Below are 26,439 nucleotides of genomic sequence, written 5' to 3'. Positions count from 1 at the left end.
GATGAAAGTCCGAATCAACACGAATTGATTTCGGTCGCTTCTATGAATAAAACCCCCTTCATCAAGCTCCAGAAGAGTGAGGGCGAAACCGGTCAGCTGGCCTCTCATTTTACCATACATTAATCATGAATATTCAAAGCATATCTTCTCTTCATAGCTGCAATATATATATATATATATATATATATATATATATATATATATATATATATACGTGTGTGTTTATGTGTGTATATATATCATATGTGATGAAAGTAATATAAATATATATATATATATAAAAGAAAAAGTGTATATTATATATATAATATATATATGTATATATATATATATTTATATATATATATATATATATATATATATATATATATATATATATATATATATATATATATGATAGAAAATATAGCGGATTGTTGTTTATTTCTCAGTGACATATATAGATTACGTTTCTCTTAATGAGATATCCTCCAGGGCACTCTGTTTTGTGTGAGACATCTTTACAGATAGTGAAATCGAAAAAAAAACATTAATTTTAAATATAAATGTTATTTTCAACCATCAGAGAAATTCTTTAAAATATTTGAATGTTATTTCTTTAATGATCGTAAATATACCTGACACCAATAGACATGAGGAGGATTTCAAAGAAACATAGATATTTCAAGGTAATAGTTTCTTCCTTTTTAATAACATATAATTGTACATTTTTACTAATAGTTTACAAATGTTTTATTACATATTAATCTCATATACAATCGAGGTTTATATGTATATTAAAGTCGCATTTAGAACAACTAAACATTGAAGTAATTTTAGAAAAAAATATGTTATCAATGAAAGTTGGTTTACAAATACCGTTTTATTATATATATATATACATATATATATATATATACATATATATATATATATTAATATTGAGTAAACATGGTTAATAAGTGTAAATTATGAATTAGTTTAAAAAGAAAGAACAAACAGAATTTTTGTTTGTTTTTCCTTTTTAAACTTATTCAAATTTTACAATTATTCATTATTTTTACTCAATATTAATATGGCTCTAGAATACATATACCTATTGAGCTTATTAAAATAACAGTGCACAGAGTACTGTAGATATATATATATATATATATATATATATATATATATATATATATATATATATACAGTACTATGTTTAACAGTATTAATACATTAATTAATACATTAAAATAAACTCTGCTCTTTAGACTCCAGGTATAATTCTCTCTATAAATATAAAATACACACACACACACACACACACACACACACAAACACACACACACACACGCGTGTGTGTGAGAGAGAGTTGCTGTGTCGGTGTTTCTGTGTGTATACAGACTAATCTCCTTAACTAATGAATGCAACATTTTGAGTTTTAGAATATATATTATTGGCAACTCGGTGACTAGCACGGGCACATTACATACAATTAGCTCGCACCTATTGTAATACTTTCGAATAAGATGGATAAAAATATAATAAGAACAATCATTAATACTATCGAGACCTAAAAGAATCGGTGATTTATAAAATCCTTAAAAATTATTATAAATAGTGGAATATGTATTCCATACATCATATTGATTTTTATTGCTTATACTCGTACCTGACACGTTTGCTACCTACTATCTATATTTTAAGACTTTTTTGTTTAGGTTTTATTATTTATATTGAAACTAATGTTTTAGTTTTTGTTTCAAGACATGATAAAACAGTGTAATCGTATGTCTATATTTTCAGCTGTGGATGACATAAGGTGAAGTTTATAAGAATACATGGTATTCAACATCATTTTAGTTAATCATTGATATTATTATTTCCAGTAGTGTATATAACACCAGTTCGTCAACATTACTGTGTAGTTAATATCTATTTAATATTATTTACCCCAAGTTAATTGATATTGCGGTTATTATTGGTAATTATTTCTTTGGAGCTTATATATTATTTACTGCATGCATGCCATGTAATGTAGTTTCATATCTAGTTGAGTATTTTACTATCTGAAAGAATATTATATCAATGAATGTTTTTCTTTTCGTAAAATAACTCATACGTACATTGTCATCTAACTAAAACACACACATATATATATATATATCTATATATTTATATATATACATATATAGGTATGTATATATGTATATGTATGTATGAAACATACGCATGCACATGCATATATGTATGTATTAAATAAACGATTTCTCCACGCGAGCTTTTGCCATCAAATTTGTATTCACACAGGCTGTAGTCATCCCAAATTAATTATAGATATATACATATACTTAGAAAATTTAATTCATTTTAATTTTTCTCCATAATATATTTTCATATATAATATGCACACATAGATATGTATCATTGCAATAGATATCACTTTTCTCAATTTCGTTTTACATATTCCTTGTATAGAAATCAATGGAAATATTTACACATAAAATATTTGTTTTTCTTAAATTCAAACTTCCATATGTATACGTATTAATGTTTATATATTTCTTATTTAAATTTCGAATCATATATAAAATTAAATATTTATATTTCATTATATTTTTGAAGGTTTGGCAAATTAACTGTGTACGTTACAATAGTTAGCCTACTCATACAAATGTTGTATTTGTTCAGAAAGAAGAGTTAAATTTACTTATAGCAACGAGAAACTCCATAATAAATTTAATTTACTTTCTATGAAAAGCATTGTATAATTCTTTGCACTAGATCATGACTACACATATATATTCATACATGCATATTTAAAGCGGAATTATATATATATATATATATATATATATATATATATATACATATATATACATATATATATTTATATATATTTATATATATATATAAATGCCCTTTGCCTTTGTGTGTGAGTTCAATATATATTGATCTCATATTAATGTACTTCATCTGTCTGGAAGAGTTCTTAGATAAGTTTGCTATCGAAAATTCATATTCAAAAACTCTGGTAAAAGAAATTCAATTTCGACCAAATTCAACACTCTATATAGCATAACGTAACAATTACATTTGAGAAGTTGTATCTCTTACACAGACGGAAAGTCCCAGCGTATGAAATGTAGAGTTAATTCTTTTATAAGGCAAAGGTGCATACGAAATCAATATTCCTGTATAGAGCTCGATTGAAACAGGTTTCATGACTTTTTAATTTTTCATTTTAATCGAGGTTATTATGTAAAATTAGTCTTATGAAAGCAACTGTGGTTTTTTGTGTAAGATATAAATATCCAAGAAATATCTTAAGAAATATACATTTTTAGAAATATACATGTTTCATAGAGCACAATTGAACCTTGATACTTGACTTTTGTATTTAAAACGTAAAGTACAGCCATTATTTTTAAATAATTTTATAAAGTCAACAGTAAGTTTTCTATAGTGCAATCTAGACTACGATCTATTGAGGTTTAGTATTTACTAACATATTCTTAATTAAGTTATGTGGTATTGAAAAGACGTAGATAATCAGCCGGGTTTACTTAATCAAACTGTATGAAAAGATAATAAGCAAAACACTAGCAACATTTAATTGTTATTATTGTTGTTGTTATTGCTATTATTGGCTCACAAGGAGCTTCCACACACGTCATCAAAGATCTCTCCTTGAAAACACCCTGTGGTATTATTATTATTATTATTATTATTATTATTATTATTATTATTATTATTAGTAGTAGTAGTAGTAGTAGTAGTAGTCAAATAAAAAAAAATTAACTGTAGTGTTTTTTACTATTAAAAACAAACTAAGCAGTCAGGCTTCAAATGGAACTGACCAAAGCATTGCTATTAGTAATAATCTTAATGACGGTAGAAATGCGCACATCCTTCCGTCATGTATAAATCAAATAGAAGGCGGAGTTAAATCATAATTTGCAAACGACGTTTTTATCATGCGAACGGCCAACGCTAAATTAAAATAAATCAAAAAAATTATTTTTAATATGCAAACATGAAGTTTATTTCAATGGTAAATGTTTGGCATTTGAATTTAATTTCAATTTCAGGAGTATGCTTCTTCAGGTCGCACGTGTATGGCATAGTCAGGAGATCTAATTGTCACAAACCTTACATATTTCGTTAGGTTGTATTACGCCGATAATGCCTCAAAAGTTGTCACGCCAGTAATCTATGTCGTTTATCAGCGTACACATGCGATTTTACAGATACACAAAAGGACTTATGGGTAGATCGGATAAATAGGTAGCTAATTGGCATATATATATATATATATATATATATATATATATATATATATATATATATATCATTAAATTATTCGTCTATCAAATTTGCGTCATTTTGCAAAATGTTCGTTGTATTTCTTTTATTTTACAACAAAAAGGTGTTGTTGCTTTCGCCAATTTTTCAAAGCTATAAATGCATTTTTGAAGATGTCAGTATAATTCTGATTGCATTACGTGGACTGTACAAGTTGGATTGTGTTGATTTTACTACTTTAACCAAAACGGTGTTGCTGCTTTCGCCAATTTTCAAAATTTTAACCACATTTCTGAGGTCACTAATCTCATTTCGGCTTCATTACTTAGAACGTACAAGTTTAAATACTTTGATTGCATTACCAGAACCAGTTCCTATTGTCCTAGTTTTTTTTTAATTTCCCCTCTCCTTGCTCAACTGTATTATATTCATTTTTCAAGTTGCTTCTTGATATCGAGATGTTTAAAAAGTTTTCTCTGCCCATCCTCATCTGTAATATCTAGTTCCTGGTTGCCCTTGACATAGAGCTTTTATTTTTTCTATGGCCTTTCTTTCCCTGTATTATATATTTCGTAGTCATTCCTGACATAAATTCTATTCTGTTATTTTGACTGTTGGCGACACGGCCATCTTTAGTCTTTGTTGGCGGGTGATAGTATACCGATAAAAACACCGGTTTCTAGTTAGCTACATAACTAATTTAGAAGTAGATATTTTGTCGGCAAGCCTAGTAAACCATTTCTTTTCTATCGGTCTCTTGGCAGAATTATCTTTTTAGTTAGACTGGATACCAAAATTCAGGATATTTAATACTGGTAGTGGGGCCTTTTTTAAAGCTTTGTCTTGAAGTGATTCTATATTTATCTCCTTTTACTTATGTTATCATGCTATCTATATAGATCCATATACGGCATAATCGCGTTGACACACAGGTTCTCATCAGATAACCGAAGTTAAACAACGTCGAGCCTGGTTTGTACCAGATGGTGACCATTTGGGAATTCTAGGCGCTGTATGTGCTCTCCGCTTATCTCGGCATCTGTTTCCATTCGTCCTGTACTTCACTTACTACTGGTATTTAACAATGTCGTCTCAGGAGAGGTGTGGTTGGATATTGCGCATCTCCTGCCACAAAAATTTCACGCGCGAGCAACCCTTCGTGGGTATCCATATTCTGTCCAAGACTGAAGGAGCCTGTTTTTTTTATATAGATCCATACACCCACCTTACTATTTTTATAGTAACATTAAAAGTCTTAGGTCAAACTGTCCTGATTTTCAGTCCTATTTTTTGCATAAATATCCTCGCAAACTTCGCTCTTTGTGAGACAAATTTAGATTCTTCTATCGATAGCATCCATGTACACGTGGACGGTTATTTGCATATTACCCTTTAAGATTCTTCCATGCATTTGCATGGTTCTGCTATTTTCCTTCGCAAGAATCTCCCCAGTATACATGTCCTCCATCTTTAATAACATGTATGTAATTTTATTTGTTTGAGGTTGTCTTTGCTGCATAACACTTCATATATTTTGTCCAGTTTTACTTCTGTCAGTGACTGCTCTGCTGTATATGTTATATCCATCAGTATTGATAATGCATTACATCCGTCAAGCTCTATCGGTGTCTTCCATAACTTTAATGCACACCATTCTGACCGGCATTTTCACTCTAATCGCACAAATCTTGCTGATGAAATATGTCTTTTTACTTTGTTTCATGACTTGTCTCAAATTGTAATCTTCTTTACACGTCTTTACACGTTTTTCTAGTAATGATATTCACCTTTATTTCTCATCGTCAGTTTCAAACCACACCTCATTCTACTCGCTGGATTTCATCTGTTTGTGTATCTGTCATTGTGCATCATAATCAGTATCATCGGAGTCGGTCTGAGGCTTCTGGAAAATCTTACACAAGTGGTAGCAATGCCTACAAGAGAACACTTTCAGAAGCTAAGCTGGCTATTATCAAAGGCTTCGTAACTCTATCTCATCTCAAAAGGTCGGCTTTCTTGACTGTTGAAGAATCTATAATAGTGTAATCAATAATGGCATGTCTGCTGTTCCTCCTCTTTTTAATAGTCCCCAGGTCATGTAAACTTCTTAGGTCGTCTTTGTGCTTACAATTCTTTTATCGTCGATGGCTGTGCTGTTCGTCCGTATTTTCATTCGAGAAATTATCATACTCTTGATCAGTGGCGGCTCGTGTCTGGAGCTGTGGAACTGCAGCACCCCCAAGTCATTTCTACTCATTATTATCGATACACGTTAAAAAGAATACGTTTATTTTTTTCTATGTGAAAATATATCATATTAATTATATATATATATATATATATATATATATATATATATATGATTACTCCCTTATTTATATATATATATATATATATTTCTGAAGCTTAATGTCGATAATTTTCTCCATACTTTGATTGGAGCTGCGAAATTCACAGTTACACATTCTTAGCGAAATTCGCTTGTGCGCATGCCCGATCTAGAACGGTTGATATGAGCCAATTTGGAACTGTAGTTTTCGCAGTTCCAAACGCGGTGTTTGCACGTTTTCGCTTTTTTATTTTTTATTTTTATTTTTTTTAAGAGGCTTTGTTTACAAATGTTTTCTTTTTATTATTATGAAAAAGTGTAACGTGTTCTTGTAAATAAAATCTCCACCTTAAAAAAAAAAATTCCCACACTTTTAAATGCGATTTAAGCAGACAAAAATATACAATATGCCAAACTATTTTTTTTAATTAAAAATGTTCGGGCCTTGAAGTTACCAACGCGACTAATGTCATTTTTTTTACCTATATCGCTTATTTTATTTGTATTTTTAAGTAGTTTGAAATTTATTTATTTTGTAGTAGTTTAACTTTACAGAATAAAAAATATTTACATTTTTTTTCTATAGAAAAGCGAAGAAAATTTTATTTGTTAAAATACATTTTAGTTAGAAATGTTTTTACCTTATATATGTATGAATATATATATACACATATATATATATATACACACATATATATCCACACACACATATATATACACACACACATATATACACACATATATATATACACATATATACACCCACACACATATATACACACACATATATATATATACACACATATACACACACATATATACGCATATATATACACACATATATATACACATGTATATCCACACATATATATACACACATATATACACATATATATACACACGATATATATATATACACATATATATACACACATATATACACGCACATATATATACACGCATATATATACACATATATACACGCATATATATACAGACACATATAGATACATACACACACACATATATATACACACATTATATATATACACACACATTATATATATATATACACACATTATATATATACACACACATTATATATATATATATATATATATATATATATAAAGCTTTAGCAATTATTTACATCCCACGAGGACAAAGCAAGAAGTTTTACACTTTGAACAAAGTTTTTTTTAATTAGAATGTGAAATAACAAGACGAGTATGTAAAACCGTTTTTATAATAAGCCCAGTAAATAGCAAAGTTTGTTTTTATTTTTATATAAAAAGTTGTAAAAAGATTTGTAAATAAAATTATGTACCTTTAATTTTTTTTGTTTGCTCATAGTACAAACATGTAAACTTTTTTATTCTATATTTTATTTACAAAGTTTTGTTATAAACACACATTTTTAAATTTTAAATAAAACTTTTATCCAATAAAACCATTTTTAAATGGTAATTTCCTAACTTTACCATCGTTTGCAGGCAAAGATTTTGTTTTCATGAAAAAATAAATTATTGAAAAATTGTAAATAAAATGTATTTAAACAATGTTTTTCGTTTGTTTGCCTGCGGTAAAATTTATTTAATCTGTAAAGTTTAAAAGAAATATATTTGTATATTTTTTTTATTACTCTGTAAAGTGTATACAATTTAAAATAGTGTTTTTGATTAAAATGTTTTTGCGTATTACCCCTTTTTCGACGGCTTATAATGGCAAAGTTAAAAATATTTGTATTAAAAAAAGCAATTTTAATGACACGCTTATTTTGTTATACGCCTATTTTTAATTAACAACAAGCCTTTTATAAATAAAACCGTTGTTAAATAGTAAAATATTTTTCGTTAAATAAAATCTGTGACCTAAAAGTTATAAAAGTATGATTCAACTCAGTTAGAACTTCCGGTTCAGTTGAATCGCAAAAAGAGGATCACGTAAACATTGTATTCCTTCTACCCTAATTGATATTCTACTAATAGACTACCTAGTACTTACCTTTCCCAATACAATTGATATAAAAAGAATTTAACCATGGTCTCCTTGCACCCCCAAGAAATAACTTCTGCGACGGTAAATGAACTTCAACAGATTGAGTTTTCACAGCTGTCTCTCCATGATAAAGTTGTAATTAAGAAAAGAAGCCGTACAACGCCTGATATTCAAATATCTCAGCCAGGCAAAGTGTATATTCGTTGCTTTAATGGTACCAACGGAAAAGTTAGCTTTGCGGCTGTGAACTAAAAAACGCATTGTTCTGCTTTGCTTGTTTGTTGTTAGGGGGTGATGTAACATGGACAAAAGATAGTTTTATAACCATTAGCAAAATGAAAGATAGAACTGAAAAGCATGAGAAGCACGTTGACAATGTAGTTTCCCTATCAATTTGTGGTACCATAAATATTAAAGCAAAACTAAGTGAGGCCTGCAAACTTTCAATCAATCATCATAACATGAATGTTAAGAAGAACCGTGAAATTTTAACTAAAATAATAGATTGTATTTTCTTTTGTGGGAACTTTGAAACTCCCTTACGAGGACATGATGAAAAAGATGATTCAGTAAATCCAAGTGTATTTAGAGGATTTTTAAATGTTCGATCTTAATTAGATCCAGATTTAAAGAATCACTTAGAAACCAGTAATGTCTTCAAAGGTGTTTCCAAGACTATTCAGAATGACATACTTGACTGTCTTTTACAAATATACCGTGATGAAATAAGGGCAGAAATTAGCAAAGCTTCCTTTGTGGCTGTCATGGCTGATGAAATAACAGATGTGTCTGAACATACACAAATGATCATTATTTTACGGTACGTCTTGGATGAAAAAATACTTGAACGCATTTGGGGATTCTTTATTCCAGAAAACCAAACCGCTGATGGAATATCAAAATGTATTCTACAACAATTAGATATAATCCTTCAAAGGAATCGCCAAAAACTGATAGCTCAGACAGTTGATGATGCAAATGTCATGAAAGGCAAAAAAGCTGGTGCTCAGGCGAAAATAAAAGTAGTTTATAGTAATGCGCATTTCACTCACTGTTATGCGCATCAACTTTATTTAATAATGAGGAATGCAGCAAGCATTACACGAAATACTAGAATATTTATCTCTAACATTTTGGCTATTCCGACTTTCTTTTCTAGATCACCACAGCGTCTGTCCATTTTTCAAGAAGCATCTGGATGTAAGCATTCTACGTGTATCCGCCACAAGGTGGAAGTTTAACATACATAAATAGAGTTCATGAAAATGTTCAAGCATAAAAAACTGTCACTGAAATTCAGTCAACATCATATGTAGATGAGACAATTGCAGAAGCGACAGAAATTCTGAAATATTTGAACGATGAAAATTTCATATTTTGGTTTGAGCTATTTCATAAAATTATGTCTCATGTTGAAATTATTTATCGGGAAATTAGCATATATAAAGTCGATCAATACATAACAAATTTCAAAACTGCTATTTTAGAGATAAGAAACACCAAATACTGTGAAAATTCTTCACAAACACTCAAGGGCGAAGCTAAAGAACTGTGTGACTATATATCTGTTGATATAATGGACAGATATTCTCCAACTAAACATTTAATACTTGCTAAATTACAAGATAAGCTTTGCTAGTTTTAAGAAAAAAAAACTACCTACAGAAGAGATATCCTTGACAACTGAAGCATATCCCATGATTGACAAAGAAAAGTTTGAAACTGAGCTAGAAATATTTTATAGTAGGTCAGATATCCATGAATATTGCAAAGTAATTGATCTCCTGAAATTTATTTTGGAAAACAATTTAAACGATGTTCTTAGTGAAATCACAAAACTCATAAAAATTATCTAGACAATTCCCATGACTACATAAGAGATAGAACGTTGTTTTTCAACTCTGAAAAGAATAAAAAAATTTCTAAGGAACACCATGGGTTGCAAAAGACTAAATGAACTTGCAGTGCTTTCAATTAATAAAAAAGTTCTTCAGCAGTCATTCAGAAGTTAAGGAGAAAATTATCAATCTTTTCTCACAAATTAAAACAAGGAGAATGAAGTTTACTTTCAAATGAATGTAATAAATAAAATATTTAAAATATTTACATCTATTTAGGATTCCTTTAGGTTATTGCATTTTTATACGTGTGCATGCGTATAAATTATGTATATTTTTATGTTTGTTTTATTTTTACACAATATTAAAACAATAGGTGTTTTCTTTATAACAGCACCCCCACTAATCTTAGGCACGAGCCGCCACTGCTCTTGATTTTACAATTATCACTCCAAAGATGGTTGCTACAATTCCTATAGCCGTGACCAATCTAAGTCCTTTGGTTCTCATTTTATTCCTATTGTTGTTCTCAAACGTTGTTTACCTGCACGTTCTTCTATTTTCTCGAGATTATTATTTTCTGTTCGTCTTCACCCTGTTTCCCTTCTTATTGGAAGGATTCCTCTGTTGTCTGTTTTAAAAAAAAGTTCTGTTCATCGTTAATATCATCCTATTAGTATCTCTTTGTTATTAGCAACGTTTATGAAAGATTAATCAACAACAGGCTTGTTCATTTTCTAGAAAGTCTGTGCCTCTTTAGTAATGTTTAGTATGGTTATCGTCTTCTCGTTCAATAACTAATCTATTAACTGTTGTAATTGAACAGATCTTTCGGTTTATGGAAAATTCAAGCGAGATTAGGGTCATTCCGCTTGACATTTCAAAGGTTTGCGACAAAGTGGCATCCTAGTATTCTACATAAATTTCGATGATATTTATCATTTATCATTTGGTAATTTTATTTTAATTAAATTATTATACGAGGTGCCTTCAATAAGTTTCCAGACTTTTATTGATAGTATACTCATGAAACTCTGATCCCCCTCGAAGTAATCTCGTCGGTCGCAATGTCCTCTTGTGTGAGCGTATCAATAACCTCTTTCTTCTCCTTAATTGTCTCATAATGATAGTCTCTAAGTTTTTTTTTCCTGAGCTTAGGGAATAACCATAATTCACGGGGTACAAGGTTTGGACTATAGGAAAGGTGAGAAACTGTCTAGATGCTAATAACAACGTCTTTCTTTCTGAACTTCTCCGAACACCCTAAAGACAAACTTCACGCAAATCTTCCACATCTTCAGTTCCACTTCAACTTCTTGACATTTCACACACCTTTCATAATAATACTACTCATTAGTCTTTTATTTGTCATCAATTTCTGATACATTTTCATATTACAAACTCAATTCCGCAGCAAAATGTTTGGCAAAGATAAATACCTTTACAGGGAATTTGGTAGTAAAGTGTCTTACACTGACATTTAGTACTTACATTCCGAATAGAAGTAATATAATTCCTCTGAGTGGCCAATCCATACGTCTGGCGCGATTATAAATCACTGAAAAGTTCAACAACGCTGAATAACCGAAAGTTATTCAGGTGGGACTTCAAAACGGTCGATTAAGGAAGTCTCATTATCGCATGGTAGAATACTCTGCAATGGAACCTCTGGTAATATCAATTGTGTCTTGTAACTATTTGTCCTCTCGGTCACGGACGGATATATTCATGGCTCACTTTATAATTGCGTCCTCGGGAGAAAATGTCCTTTGTTAAGGTACTTTCTTCGATTTGTTGAATTATACAACGACGTAATTAGTCTATCAATGCTTCAGAGGGAGTTGAAGTCCCTTGTTAAATCTTTAAATTACGTAACTGATAACAACAGAATATACATACTCCCATTACGTTTAATGACGGAAAACCAATACATATACAAGCGTACACACACTATGATATATATATATATATATATATATATATATATATATATATATATATATATATATATATATAGAGAGAGAGAGAGATAGATAGATGTGTGTGTGTCTGTATGTGTGTTTGTAAAAGAGGTTTAAACAATTCTAACGATAGAAAAATATGTAGTAAGAATATAACTGAATTGGATCACTAACAATTGTAATGTTGTTTATATACGTGTTATAATTTTATATTCTCATTTTTCCAAATATTGGATTAAGTGTAATGCGTTTCGGACACGTTTTACGTCCTCATCACAAATTTTGTGGCATAAATAATTATGGAAAGGACATTCGAAGAATAAATATTGTCTTTCCAAAATGCAATGTATGTTTGAATTGTTATTTCTACTTACTCAACAGTATCCAATTCTCAGTTTGGTTGGGGTCAGGTCAGGTTCAGTTAGTGGGAATTCGGATCCTAAATGCGTTTATAGTCTTCTTATTTTTTATCATTCCGTTTCCTTGTGTATTGGTGTGTGCGTGCACATGTGTGTGTTTTCCTGTCGTTACTTTGTTTTATATGTGTATGCGTATGTGTGTGTGTGTGTGTTTGGATAATGTGAGCGCGCGTGTGTGTGTTTTTATCTAGTATATATAGATAAATATCATGCACACACGCCCAGGATTATTTATATATATATATATATATATATATATATATATATATATATATATGGATGGATGTTTCAGCTACTCCCTTGTTTCTGAGCCCCTGTCATGTTCTATTTGTGTGTATGTTTATATCATTGCAGGTCCATATCCGGGCGGATAGTCGGAACTGGCTGGTGGTTTTTTACCTTGATCATAATTTCCTCTTACACCGCCAACTTAGCAGCTTTCCTCACCATCGAACGTCTTCTTCCTCCCATTAACTCGGCCAAAGATTTGGTCGAACAGAAAAAAATCCAGTATGGTACCATAAAATCCGGCTCCACTAAAGAATTCTTTAAGGTAAGTAAAAATGACGCCTTTACTATTATGTGTTGCTAAGTTTTAAGTTAAAGCTTTAGAGGAAAGCCGGCAAAAAATCCATCTTTTCCCCTTCGTTTTTCTCGATGGATTTGTTAATCTGTGAAGAAGCTTATTTTATATCTATCAACTATAGTTAGAGACACTCTCTCCCAGAACTCTTCTTCTGTGGAACAAATAATGCGAGGTTGCAAACAACATTATTAATTTAAAGTCAATTAATAATAAACGATAATCTGCTTAGCTTTTTGGAGTTTACGATTTTCTCCGATTATAGGATCTGTCTTCACATAAAAAGAGAACATAAAACCTGAAGAAATTAGAATTACTTATATAAATCTATGTATTTGTCATCATTTTTTATGAATTAAATATATGCAAACAAAGCCATATACAACTAAACATTGCAAAACAATATTTCTATTAATTATTAAATATAAAAAAGTAACAGTAAATAAGGTTAAAAGCATTAATAAATAAATGACAATAAACTTTCCTCGGATACGATAATTTAATTTATTAAAATTTTATTTTTGATGATCAGGATTCATCTCTGTTTTTTTAATGATTTATGATCAAGTTAACAAATTAATTAAATTTGAGAACATTACTGTTACTTTATAAGATTATCGTTTATGTATGCCGGTATTGGTATTGGTAGGTATCTTTTCAGTGAATAAATATATCCGACTTGATATTTCATTTTATCATATTCAGAGAAATGTATTTGCAATAATTTTATTTTTTTTTACATGGAGGTCACCAGTTATCAAGGCCAAGGAGCCACTCGGGGATAACGGTTATTGTGTATACAGTAAATACCGGTATAGTATCGTTGTAATAGTTAGTATTGGGGATTTGATAAGGTGTCATTACTTAAGGGGGCGGTTCATCAGGAATTTGTTTGTGTTGGACTTGAAGACATCCAAGTTGAATTCGGCAAGCGGCAGAGAGTTCCACAGCCGTGCAGTTCTAAGGAAGAATCTTTGTTCATGGAATCTAGGTTTTGACGTACTTGGTTTTTTATACAGATAGAGAATTGCATCATTAGTGAGATATCCTCTGGAGCCGTAGAAGGATCCCACCATTTTCCCAGCGACCTGGGCCACAGATTTGATGTATGTGTTCCATTCAAGATCAGGAGTAAAGGTCACACCCAGAAGCTTATCAAAACATGGGGCCTCCCCTAGACGAGAGCCATTCATTTCAATCGATGCCAGATGGGGATCAGAGCGTTTATGATGTAATGATAGGAGCTTGGTCTTAGATACATAAAAGGTAACCAGCCACCTCTCCCCCCCCTCTGTCCCACGCGTTCAAGATATGAGGAGAGAGAATCAGAGAGAACGTTGTCATTTACGGCCTTTGATGTGTTGCCATAGATAGTCGTGCCATCAGCATATATGTCAACGAATGATTTAAGTATGTGTTTTGGGAGATCATTGATGTAGATCAAGAAGAGAGTTGGGCCCAGGATGGACCCCTGAGGGACTCCAGCATTAATACTGTGGGCCTCTGATTTCTGCCCATCAACCACTACTCTTATGAGCCTATCAGAGAGAAATGATTTAATGATAGAGAAAATATTTCCAGTTACACCGTTGATGGAAATCTTGTGAAGTAGGCCTTTATGTCATACCTTATCGAAGGCCTTTGATATGTCAAGAGCAATTGCCCTAGCACGAAAGCCGTTGTCGAGAGATTCGCTAATTCTATGTGATATAACTGTTAGCACGTCTGCTGTAGATCTAGTAGAACGGAAGCCATATTGCGTGTCACTAAGAAAGTTATTTCTGCTGAGGTGGTTGACTACTTCTCTATTTAATATGGATTCTAGCAACTTACTCATGACACTCAGGAGACTTATTGGTCTGTATTGAGAGGGAGATGAGTTATCACCTGAATTCTTAAATATAGGGCATACTGATGAGGTTTTCCAGGGTGTTGGAAATCACTTCTCCTTAAGGCAACGCTTAAACAGTTTGGTAAGTATGGGGACAGATTCTGGTTGGAGCTTTTTTAATACTATAATTGGAATACCGTCAGGGCCAGTTGCTTTACTGGAATCAAGGTTCTTGATTAGCTTAGCGACCTCATGCACAGATATGTGTGTGTTACCTAGCGTGCTGTGTGTTGTAGGAGGAATGATGGCCTAATTTAATAGCAGTTCTTAATTTTTCCAGTGTAATGATTTGCATATAAACCTGCCTATAATTTTTACATCAGAATGAATCATTTTGAAAAATGTAATTAATTCACATTCATTCGTATGGACTGTCTATTCATAACATGTAACAAGCAATAACTTTGTTTGCACTTAATTAGTGTTAGATGGCGACATCGTTTCAAATATTAAATGTCATTAAAGAAAGAACAGATGTCAGCCAAGCTATATCCCTTATTATGATATTTCGAACGTTTTCTAATGGGTGGATTATTTCTACCGTTTTATTACAAACTAGCTTATGCGTGTCTCGGCGGTGCCCAGGAAATCAGACTAAGGGTCAAAGTTTTAATACCGAATCCAATTAATCATAAATAATACTACATGAAATTATGTTAACAATATTAATACAAGGAATAATAGCAAGTTTTAATTCGACTATAATTTATTACTGATAAGAATTAATATTAATGATAATAGTAAAAACATTGCAAATTATGATAATGATAATAATGATACTAAGAATATAACGCAAATGATGATACTATTGATAGTAATAACAATTAAAAATAATGATGTCAACATTAATTTCTATAGCAATACTGACAATATTGAAATTTATAACAGAATTAATAAAACCAAAATAGATTGCTAATAATGACAAACGTTACTAGTACTACTACTACTAATAATAATAATAATAATAACAATCATATCAAAATAAGATAAAATATGAAAATGTATGAAAAAATAGTAATATTAGTAAAAATATTACCAATAATAACAATACTAAGATCACCACTAACAACAACCAAATAACATAAAACTAAAACATAACAATCATAACAATCGCAATACTGCTACTAATAATAATGATGATGATGATGATGATGATGATGATGATGATGATGCCGCGTCGAATTATTTGCAAACGCTACCTTCCTAATCTGAAATAAAAGAAAACCTAATATTGTTAGTATAAATAAGAATAGAAATTTGACCTTAGTAGTCAATCAAAGAAATATTGTTCTACTTTTTTTTTAACAATGTACGCTTTTAAAATCCCACACTTTTGCTTTCAAATTACTTTATTATATGCAATAATACAATGTGGATACCAAAATATATTGAAAAATATACATCAGTTATTTGTATATCAGTGCATAACACTGTCAGGATATCGTTTTAGTCTATGTGTGATTATCGAAGGAGGATTTAACGTTGGAAGAACCATAATTGATTAGTCAACCTAATGAAAATAACGGAATAGCGGAATAGAAACAAACAGCATATAAAATCGCTGGAAAAGTAAATAGCTAAAAAGAAAAGAAACCTGTACATATTTCTGTAAAGAATGAGGTGTTGGGAGAAAATAAAACCAGGAAGGATGTAAATGGAATAATATGGGCAGTTGAGGATAGCTAATAATAAACAATATTTGCGCCAGTTACAGATGGGAGTGTGAGAAGAGATAATAATGAACGAGTAAGTGTCCTGATAATACCTGTAAATATTACGTTTTGACTTTCTTCGGAAATACTATGAGAATTTTCGCTATCGAATAAAATTGACAAACAGTATGTGGAAAACATGCCTGGGATTGTGGCAGATCGTATGTCTATATTGGATTTGTATGTGGCGTCAATGTTTGTATTTCAATAATGTTTTATTCCTGATTGAAAATCGTCTCTATTTTACTAATTTTAGAAATAAAACCTTATCTGTTAAAACACTGTTTATTGTAAACAATTTATTAAATATACATTATTATTTTATGGGGCTTAGCTGTTGCTTTCCGTAAGTCAGAGATCTATGTGATCGAATTTGAGTTCGTATAGTGTGCTGTATCAAACACTGTCACGCCATAAGAAAAATGATATTCGACAAAAATGGCCTTCTATTTTCGAAAGCTCCGGTTGAACGCGGCTTTCTATTTAATATTATTTACATATCCAAAGTTCAGATCGTTCTTTTTAGTACATTATAAGACTCTTCATGTTTATACATTTTCTGAAAAACCTGTTGATTATCTGAATTTAAAAAACAAAATTAATTTTCCAAAATACTCAATAAGAATATCAGAATATTATATTTGGGTTGATATTTGTGTGTGCATTTTTTGGATGTTTATATACGTATCTCCTTGAATTGATGTCAACTGGCTAACACTATTTCAGAGTACTATTTAAAGTAGCGTTTATACCGCTGACAATAAAAGGTTGGGCTACAGAATAGTCTAGTATTGACACAGATTTATTTTAAATTTAATTAATAATGCGAAACAGTATTGATTAATACGCTCTTTTACCTAATGCTGGATTACATTATAATGTTTTGTAAACGTTAATATTCCTGAAAACATTTTACTTTTTAGTGAAAGTACTTAGACGCATTCCTTGAATTATCTTCGTCAATGTTTGCTTTATAACAATTACAAACACACACACGCACAGACACACAGACAGACACACACACATACACACACACACACACACACACACACACACATATATATGTGTGTGTGTGTGTGTGTACGATTCTTCTTTTAGATGAAGAAGTAAAATATTCTTGTACATGAACTATAGAATTCAATTTCGACAAGCAATGGTGTGCAAAAAGAAAAAAGGAAAAAAAAAAGAAACCAAATAGATCCTCCTGTGCAGAAAATGTATGTTTTGTGTGCAAAGTTACGCATAAAAAATATCAGGTGATCCATACAAATTTATCTCTTTTTCCCCAAGGCACTAAAACAATTTCCAGACATTCATTAAAGCATATCACAATTAAAAGAAATTTAAACAAAGAAAATAAGAAATGAAGAAATAATAAATTATGTCTAAGTGATCTAGAGAAATGCAAAATAATCAATACGGGAAGGTAAAAATGAATTGTCAGTAAATATATTAAAAAAAAACAAGAAAAATAATGAGATATACTTAGCGAAAAGAATGAATATTATTATGAAAATAGAAAAGTAAATAATATTCAATATTTTCTGCTCGTTTTGATTCCCGGCTTCTTAGTATCTATCTTGTTGGTTAAGCGGCAAGGAAAGATATTATAACACGGGGAAAGGTGGTCATTTAGGTCATCTGAGAGGATATAAAATGTAGCCAAAAAGGGACATATCTTGCTTGCCCGCGTCATACTGTCTGCTGAAAAGAAACCGGAAATCGAAAAGAGCAGACAATATTGACTATTACCGGAAATTAATAAACGAAATATGAGATTAAGTAGTCAAAGAAAAAAAAAACAGGAATAAAAATTATGAATAAGATATAAATGAATTAAAGGGGAAATAAAACAATGACGTAAACAGATTCATTAATTAGATAATAGTAAATTAATGATTACACCCAAAGAGGATGTATAAAGTAAAATGTATGAAAAAATAACTGAAGGTTTGAGGAACTTAACAAAGGAGTTCATTAGGAGAAAATAAATAAATAAAATTATTAGAATAAAAATATATAGACTTAATAATATAAAAATTAGAAAATGAAGTCACTTTTTAGATTATATTAGACTATTTTATGGAAGGTTCATCTCATTCTAATATATTCTGTAGTCCAGTTGTTCCTAAACAGTGTGTTCGGCGCAGTGATGCGCCCCAGCGCTTTTGCAGGTGTGCCTCGTAGAATTTTAAAACATCAGTCCAAATACCAGAAGCAAACGTACACTAACATTAACTATTTTTCTACAAAGATTAGTATTTTTGTTAGTCATATTTAATAAAAAAAAAGTGCTCCGTAATTATTTAGAGTACTGTAAATGCGCTCACTCTATAAAGATTGAAAACTGTTGATGAAGTCAAATGGACAATATTTTATTCAAACGCACACAGAAGTACATCAACAGTCAGTGTGAATAAGTAATATAGAAGTTTACAAAAGAAAACCCAAATTACTGCAATGGTGGTGCGATAACATCTATTACGATATAATCACTCAGGTAACTCATTAGTGAGAATCCAAAGTTGTTGAAGAAATTTAAATCAGATCGTTATCAGTATGATTTAAGGGAAATGTTTGATATGGTTATATATAAGAAACAAAGCGGATATATTATATATCAGTGAATAACGAAGAAACAGAAATTAAAAAATATAAATAAATAAAATAGAAGAAAAGCGAATGAATTGAATCATCACATAAACAGTGATTAAGATAAAATGAATAAAAGGGAGTAAACCAACGAAGACATAATAAAAAAGGGGGAAATGGTGTAACAGTGGTTAACATGATAACGAGGACAAATTACACACTCGGTGTGTCTTAAATTCGAATCCAGGACCCTTCATAAATCCAGCTAAATATAGACATTCTAGAAAACATTTATTAGTATTTACTAATACCAATAACAAAAGAAATCTGGTCAGGAAAAGAGGAATTCTTTAGAATTCACTTTAATTAGAAAAAAAACCAAACAAATAAACTATATTAGATCTAAAAAGAATTGAAGCAAAGAATAAACGTATGAAATACTAGCTGTCCCCTGCCACGCGTTGCAGTGGCTCAATTTGGTGTAATGGAAACATTTAATAAAAGAGAAAATGCATGTTTCTTATATTAGTACAGCAATCCACTGCAAAAAGTGAAAAAGAAGGCGAAACTGAAAAAAAATGGTGCTCTTGCAGAATTTGATCTGGATCCTCGAGAGTTTCTGTCAATCATTCATGTTTTGGACTTGACCAACAATCAGTGGATGAAGCCGAACGTAGCAAAAATGTTGAAACGCTAAATGCTTTTTTTTTGTTGTTTTAAAAAATGTGATTTAGTAATTAATATTTGGTTGATGGTAGGGGGAGGGGGGTTACTATACACAGATTCGAAAATGTCGTCCAAAAACAAATAAATGAAAGCAAAGGTAAGGTAATTTACGTTTCTACCTAATTGGATAATTGTTTAGTGTTTTTATGTAATGTAAAATGTTTAATTGGCTCAAAAAAAGAAATGGTCGCGAATTCTGTTGAATACGTTAAGTTTGGGAAAGTAAGTTGAAAACTAAAAACTATACAAAACAGTGTCTGAAACTCACCGAACATATGTTACCATGACATAGGCTGGCATAATGGATAGGTTTCTGACAGTATTTTGTATAGTTTTTTAGTTTTAACTCACTTTCTCTAACTTAAAGTAATCAACAGTGTCCACCACCATTTTAGCTTTCAAATACACCAATAAACACTGTTTTTCGAGCCGACTAAACGTTACATTAAATGAAAAGGGTTTATATTACTAAACACAGATACAAAGAAGTTGTCAAAATATAAATATATAACAAATAAATGTTATCAAAGGCAAGAAAAGTAAGTGTTCTACCTAACTGGATAAGATTTTAGTGTTTTTATGTAATGTATAATCGGTTCAAAAACATTCAATGTTTATCGGTATATCTGAAAAATACAAATGGCGGCAGACTGTATCGAACATGTTAAGTTTGGGGAAATTTTGGGAAAATGAGTTTAAACTAAAAATACTGTTAGGAACTCACTCAATATATGTTACCATGATGTAGGCTGGCATATAATCGGTGGTTTTAACTTTTTCTTGATACAGGTGACGACTTTTAAAAATCCCTTTTAGTGATTACCTGGTTTGAGGATATTTGTACAACTAAACGGCAAATCTGCTAAAAAAATCCGGTATTATTTTACTTTAAGGCCCGTTTCACGTTCATATATAACGAAATATTTTATTGTAGATTTCGGTGTGCTAAAAACGAATCTGCAAACCGTTTACGTAGCAAAAATAAAAGTTTTCATGAAATTACTTTTTCGAAAAGTGGGTGATCACTTCTCAATGTAAATTAAACTTAGAATGAGCACCCACGTTCTGGCCACCTGAGAGAGGGTCATTTTTCTGTTTCTTGGCTAAAAAGTTTTTTGTTTGATTTCATTTGCATGGTAATAACCCCTGAACTCTGGGACTATTTTCCATTTAACAGCCGTAGCCTTCGTTTACGCTATGCGTAAGCATAAACGAAAGCTGTTTAGCCAATAAACATGGGAAAAAATCCCCCCTCTCTCAGGTGGCTAGAAAGTGGGTGCTCATTTTAAGTTAAATTTACATGGAAAAGTGATCGCCACTTTTTCGAAAAAGTAATTTCTTCATATCATAAAAACTATTTTTTTGTGACGGAAACGGTTTGCAGATTCGTTTTTAGCACACCAAAATCTACAAAAAAAAATTTGTTATTTACGAACGTCAGACGCACAGCCCTTAATGGAAAATTATATAAAAAATCCGGGGGAAAATAGTTTTCAATAAAAACAGCAAATGAATTCGATAGAAAAAAAATGGATGCTATTTTTTTTTCTTTCTGTGTGTTTCTTGGCTTAAAAGTCTTTTTGTTTGATTTCTTTTGCATGGTATTAACCCCTGAACTCTGGGACTATTTTCCATTTCACAGACGTAGCCTTTGTTTATGCTATGCGTGAGCATAAACGAAAACTGTTAAATATGCATTCGCGTACCAAACTGCCTTGTCAAAAAAACCTTTAAGCCAATAAACACGAAAATAAATGCCCCTTCCTCAGGTGGCCAGAAAGTGGGTGCTCATTTTAAGTTAAATTTAGATGGAAAAGTGATCCCCCACTTTTCGGAAAAAAATTTCTTCAGATCATGAAAACTATTTTGATACTCCTTGGGCGTTGAGTTCCATGGCGATCTGCAGAATTATTTAATGGTCGTTCCCTTAATACCCCCCTAGTCAAGGCTAACGCATGCGCTAGCAGTGTCAGAAATTTTGTGAAAATAGCGAATAATTCCACCCCATCTTTCCAAGCTTATACCTCCTCGAAAAATGCAATTCAAGCCCTAATTTTTTTTTTCAGTTAAAGGAGCAAGGACCAAGGTTCCATTTAAAAAAAAAAAGAAAAAACAAATAACGTGGTTTAAAAAAAAGGTTTTAAACTTCAAACTTTACAGGTAAAATTCTAAAAGAACACTGTTTTTTTTTTTTAAATTTGAATATATTATGTATTGACCTTTTCTCTTCAATTTGTGAGTAAATTAATTATTTACTTTCGGGTTACTAAATTAAGTATTTACTTAAAAATTGGGATGGGGGAGGTTCGTGAATTTAAAAAAAAACCTTTGTCTAAAATATTATATTCGATTTATTGGAAAGAACATAAAATTTCACATTGACCCTGAAAATATCGTAAAAATAGAATCAATAGAAAACTTTTGATAGATTTTTAAAATTTAAAAATTGAAAAATATTGAGTTTAAAAATTGAAAAATATTGAGTTCGGAAAATTCATTACTGTTTTAAAAAAAATATATTTCTATTACTTTTAAAACAACTGTAATAGTTTATTTTGGAAATATAATCCATAAAGAAAATAAATAACCCACTTTTAACAGAGAAATTCCGAGATTTTTATATTGTATTCGCAGTTTCGTGTTAGGGGTGTCAAAAATTCCTACAAAAATTCTGATACTGCTACGCATGCGCACGTAACATTTTTTATTTATTTACTTACGTGGTGGAGTTTCTATACTGATAGGTTTTTTGAAATTTTTTCACTGGATTATTATTGATTGAACACTAACAAGATTATGAAAAAAAATTGAAAAAAAAATCATTTCAACATTTGAAAGGGATACTCACTTTTTAGTTACCACGTTCTGGTAAATCAGTCACTTTTTATTTATTTATTCTTTTTCTAAATACGGAAGTGTCTTCGGGAGATATAAAATGGTCGCATGTTGACGAAGCAATGTATCGGGAGGCGTACGGGATTAAAAATTATTGGTAAATTTTTAGATTAGGTCCACTTCCTCAATTTTCTTTTAAATGACGACTTGAAATGGTTTTCGACTATGCTGAATACGAAAATCGCATCGAAATTTTGCAGAAATAAGTAGTTATCAAGATATAAAAAGTTGTATTATGCATTGTAACTTTTGGCGGCCATCTTTTTTACGTGTGTGTATTTGTTTATGGCGCGTGTGCACGTAAAAAGATGGCCGCCGAAGAATACAATGCATAATACAACTATTTATTTCCGCAAAATTTCAATGCGATTTGCGTGTTCAGCATACTCGGAAACCTATAAATGTCGTCATTGAAAGGAAAATTGTGGAGGTGGACCTAATCTAAAAAAAATACCAAATTATTAAACATTTCTCCAGCATGTTAGTGAAATTTACAAAAATTAAAAAGAAACAAAACAAAAGTTTTGAAAAAAAAACTTACCTTTCACAAAAACAATTTAAAGAAAAAAAAAACCACAAACTGACTAAATAAGTAAAAAAAAAATAATTAAAAATCTCGAAACTTTATTTTCATGAAAACAATAAAAAAAAGTTCTGTTCTCTATTTTTTTTTCTTTGAGAAACAAATATATTTCTGACTTACAAATGCGGTAGAGACTCATTATTTTTACTTTCTATGGTTTTGATATACCGCGTTTTTATTGCTTACAAAATGGGTGACTGATTTATCAGAACGTTGTAACTAAAAAGTGAGCACCACTTTCAAATGTCGAAATAATGATTTCTTTTTTACATTTTTTTTAATAATCTGTTTAATTAGTGTGCAATCAATAATAATCCAGTGAAAAAAAAATTCCAAAAACCTATAAGTATAGAAATTAAGCATGGGAGCAATGTTTGTACAACAACGTCGCCTTTCGCACTTTTACAAACATTTTTAAAAAAAAGTAACTAAACCATTTATTGATAATTTGTCACGTGTAAAAACATTTATTTATTTACGTAGGCTTAACTCCTTTCATGAATAAGAAAAGTTTTACTCTTTAAGAATAATAAAAGGAAAAAGTTACTGAACATTTATAAAAGGACTTCTTTTCATGAAGGCCAGAGGAATAGTTGGCCGAAAATTCGTGAAACAACAACAGTAAATAAAAATGGTGCTAATGCAGAGAGCCGCGCTATTTTTTAAATCATATTTCCACGTTTAAATAACGTTTTACGATATGTTTTTTTTATTTATTCAATTGTAAGGTTAAAGTACAGAATAGGTACAAAACATCCTTACCTCCCCATGGTAAGAATGACTTTTTAAATAATAACATTATTTCAGCACAGATCACTCTCTGCATGAGTAATCTTATATAGAAAAAAAAACTCAAAAGCAAGCAACAAACTTTTTTTTTTGGCCTTATATAATAAAGAAAAGATGTGTAAATTAAAAAATTTGGAAGATAAACAAATGAAATATGTTTTTTTTTTGTTTTTTTTTACTTATCGAGTTAACAGAAAATTAAACCTTTCGTCAATTCGTGGCTGTGAAATGAATCGAACCGGAAGTTTAGTTTTATCAACAGAACAGATTCGCAGAAACGATAAATAAATATATTTATTTTATTTAATATTTTAATTTTAATCAGGCAAATTTATTTTAATAACATAAAAACATATCTCGACTCTAAAAATGGGTTGTCTGAAAATTTCAAATAAATTGGTAACGTATAAACATGGTTTTATTTCTTTAGAACGAACCAACTTTACATTTTTATATATATAGATATGCAAGCATATATGCGATAAAGACAGCCAGAAAAGGAAAAACCAAGAAATAAGTGTAACAAATTTGAGGAAGATAGAATCAGAGAGTAAATATGAATAGAAAAAATGAAGAACTGATATAATATTGTTCAAACTTTGTTTATTTATTACCTATATTTTTATGGTTAATTATCAATCATAGATTGCAAAACTAAACAGAAAACCACTAGAAATCACAAGAAGCTTCGTCCAACTATCGATTACTAAGTTGGATTCCATGCACAAATCCTAAACGTAGTTGAGAAACGTGTATGTGGAATCGCTGCATCTTATGGATTTCCGTTCTTCTTTGTAGATTGATCTTGTCGATCCCTTGGGCGTTATATTCAAAGCAAACGTGCTAGACATTGCATCTTCAAATGCTGTAAACAACATAATTTTACAAAATAAAACAGATATGCAATTAGAAACAGAGCCTTAGGACACGATGCAAAATTCCTTTGATGTCGTAGGCAAACAAGTCAATGTGATAAGAATAGCACGAATCTAAATTACCATTTCCTGTTGGTGAATCAACTTAATTCCTAAAGAGGGGTTTATTATATCTCAACTGAAATCAAAGATGAAAATTTCTTTTTGCCGGAATTCTCGGACATTTCTTCATATGTTTTCATTAGTTTTTCAACGTTATTGTTTTCAACTAGTTTACATAATCACCGTTTGAAAACTTCTGCAATAGTTTTACTAAGAATAATTCTGTTTCATATTTCATTCGGCGTACAATAAGCTGTCATCTTAAATTATTTCTTGCCATGATTTATGAATTCATACTATCTCATCTTTCAATACTGTTAACTATGGCTTTTCTTACTCTGAAGTACAACATTGATCAAAAATATATTAATTAATTAACTCCATCATTCATTGATTAATGGATCTTATATTCAATACTTAGCTTTAAAAATGGCTCAATATGTTTGTGTCTCATTTTTATTCCAGTTTATTTGTTAAAACTATTATTTAAAAACTGTTCTTCTTATTGCAGTATTTACTTTGTAAATTTGTCCATTCTTTTACTTTTGATTTACAATGTAAATATTGTATAATTGCTCAGATATTATAAGAGATGAAATACAACCTAAAAAAAAAACAACGGTTTGATTTATCCTAAATAAAATTTCTAACATAATCGAATAATTGCAAATACGCTAGACGAAATAGACAATATATTATTGTTATTAATATATACGTCATGAAAATCAACGTTTATATAACATTTTTAGTTATAGTTCTGGATTGATATCATTAGGTAGTTTATGTCTTAGTATTAATAGAAATATGTCAGTAAAATTAGCGGAAGTTGAAAATATTGTGACGAATATTAAAGTGATTCCTTATTGAAAAAGACAAGGAA

General features: G+C 30.4%; 1 protein-coding gene across 2 annotated transcripts in view; it reads left to right on the top strand.

Moving 5' to 3' along the window:
* The window catches only part of LOC145242245 (glutamate receptor 2-like), an 815,605-nt gene that overhangs the window by 385,560 nt on the left and 403,606 nt on the right, over nt 1–26,439 (top strand). For both annotated transcript variants that reach the window (XM_080105285.1, XM_080105346.1), the window contains exon 13: nt 13,166–13,364. In XM_080105285.1, the coding sequence (XP_079961411.1) occupies nt 13,166–13,364 (199 nt within the window). The remainder of the gene's footprint in view (nt 1–13,165; nt 13,365–26,439) is intronic.

The sequence above is a fragment of the Euprymna scolopes genome, chromosome 1, assembly GCF_053919585.1.
Source record: "Euprymna scolopes isolate OS-2025 chromosome 1, ASM5391958v1, whole genome shotgun sequence".
NCBI classification, from domain to species: Eukaryota; Metazoa; Mollusca; class Cephalopoda; order Sepiida; family Sepiolidae; genus Euprymna; species Euprymna scolopes.
The sequence above is the reverse complement of the archived record's forward strand: the minus strand, read 5'-3'. Positions and strand labels throughout refer to the sequence as shown.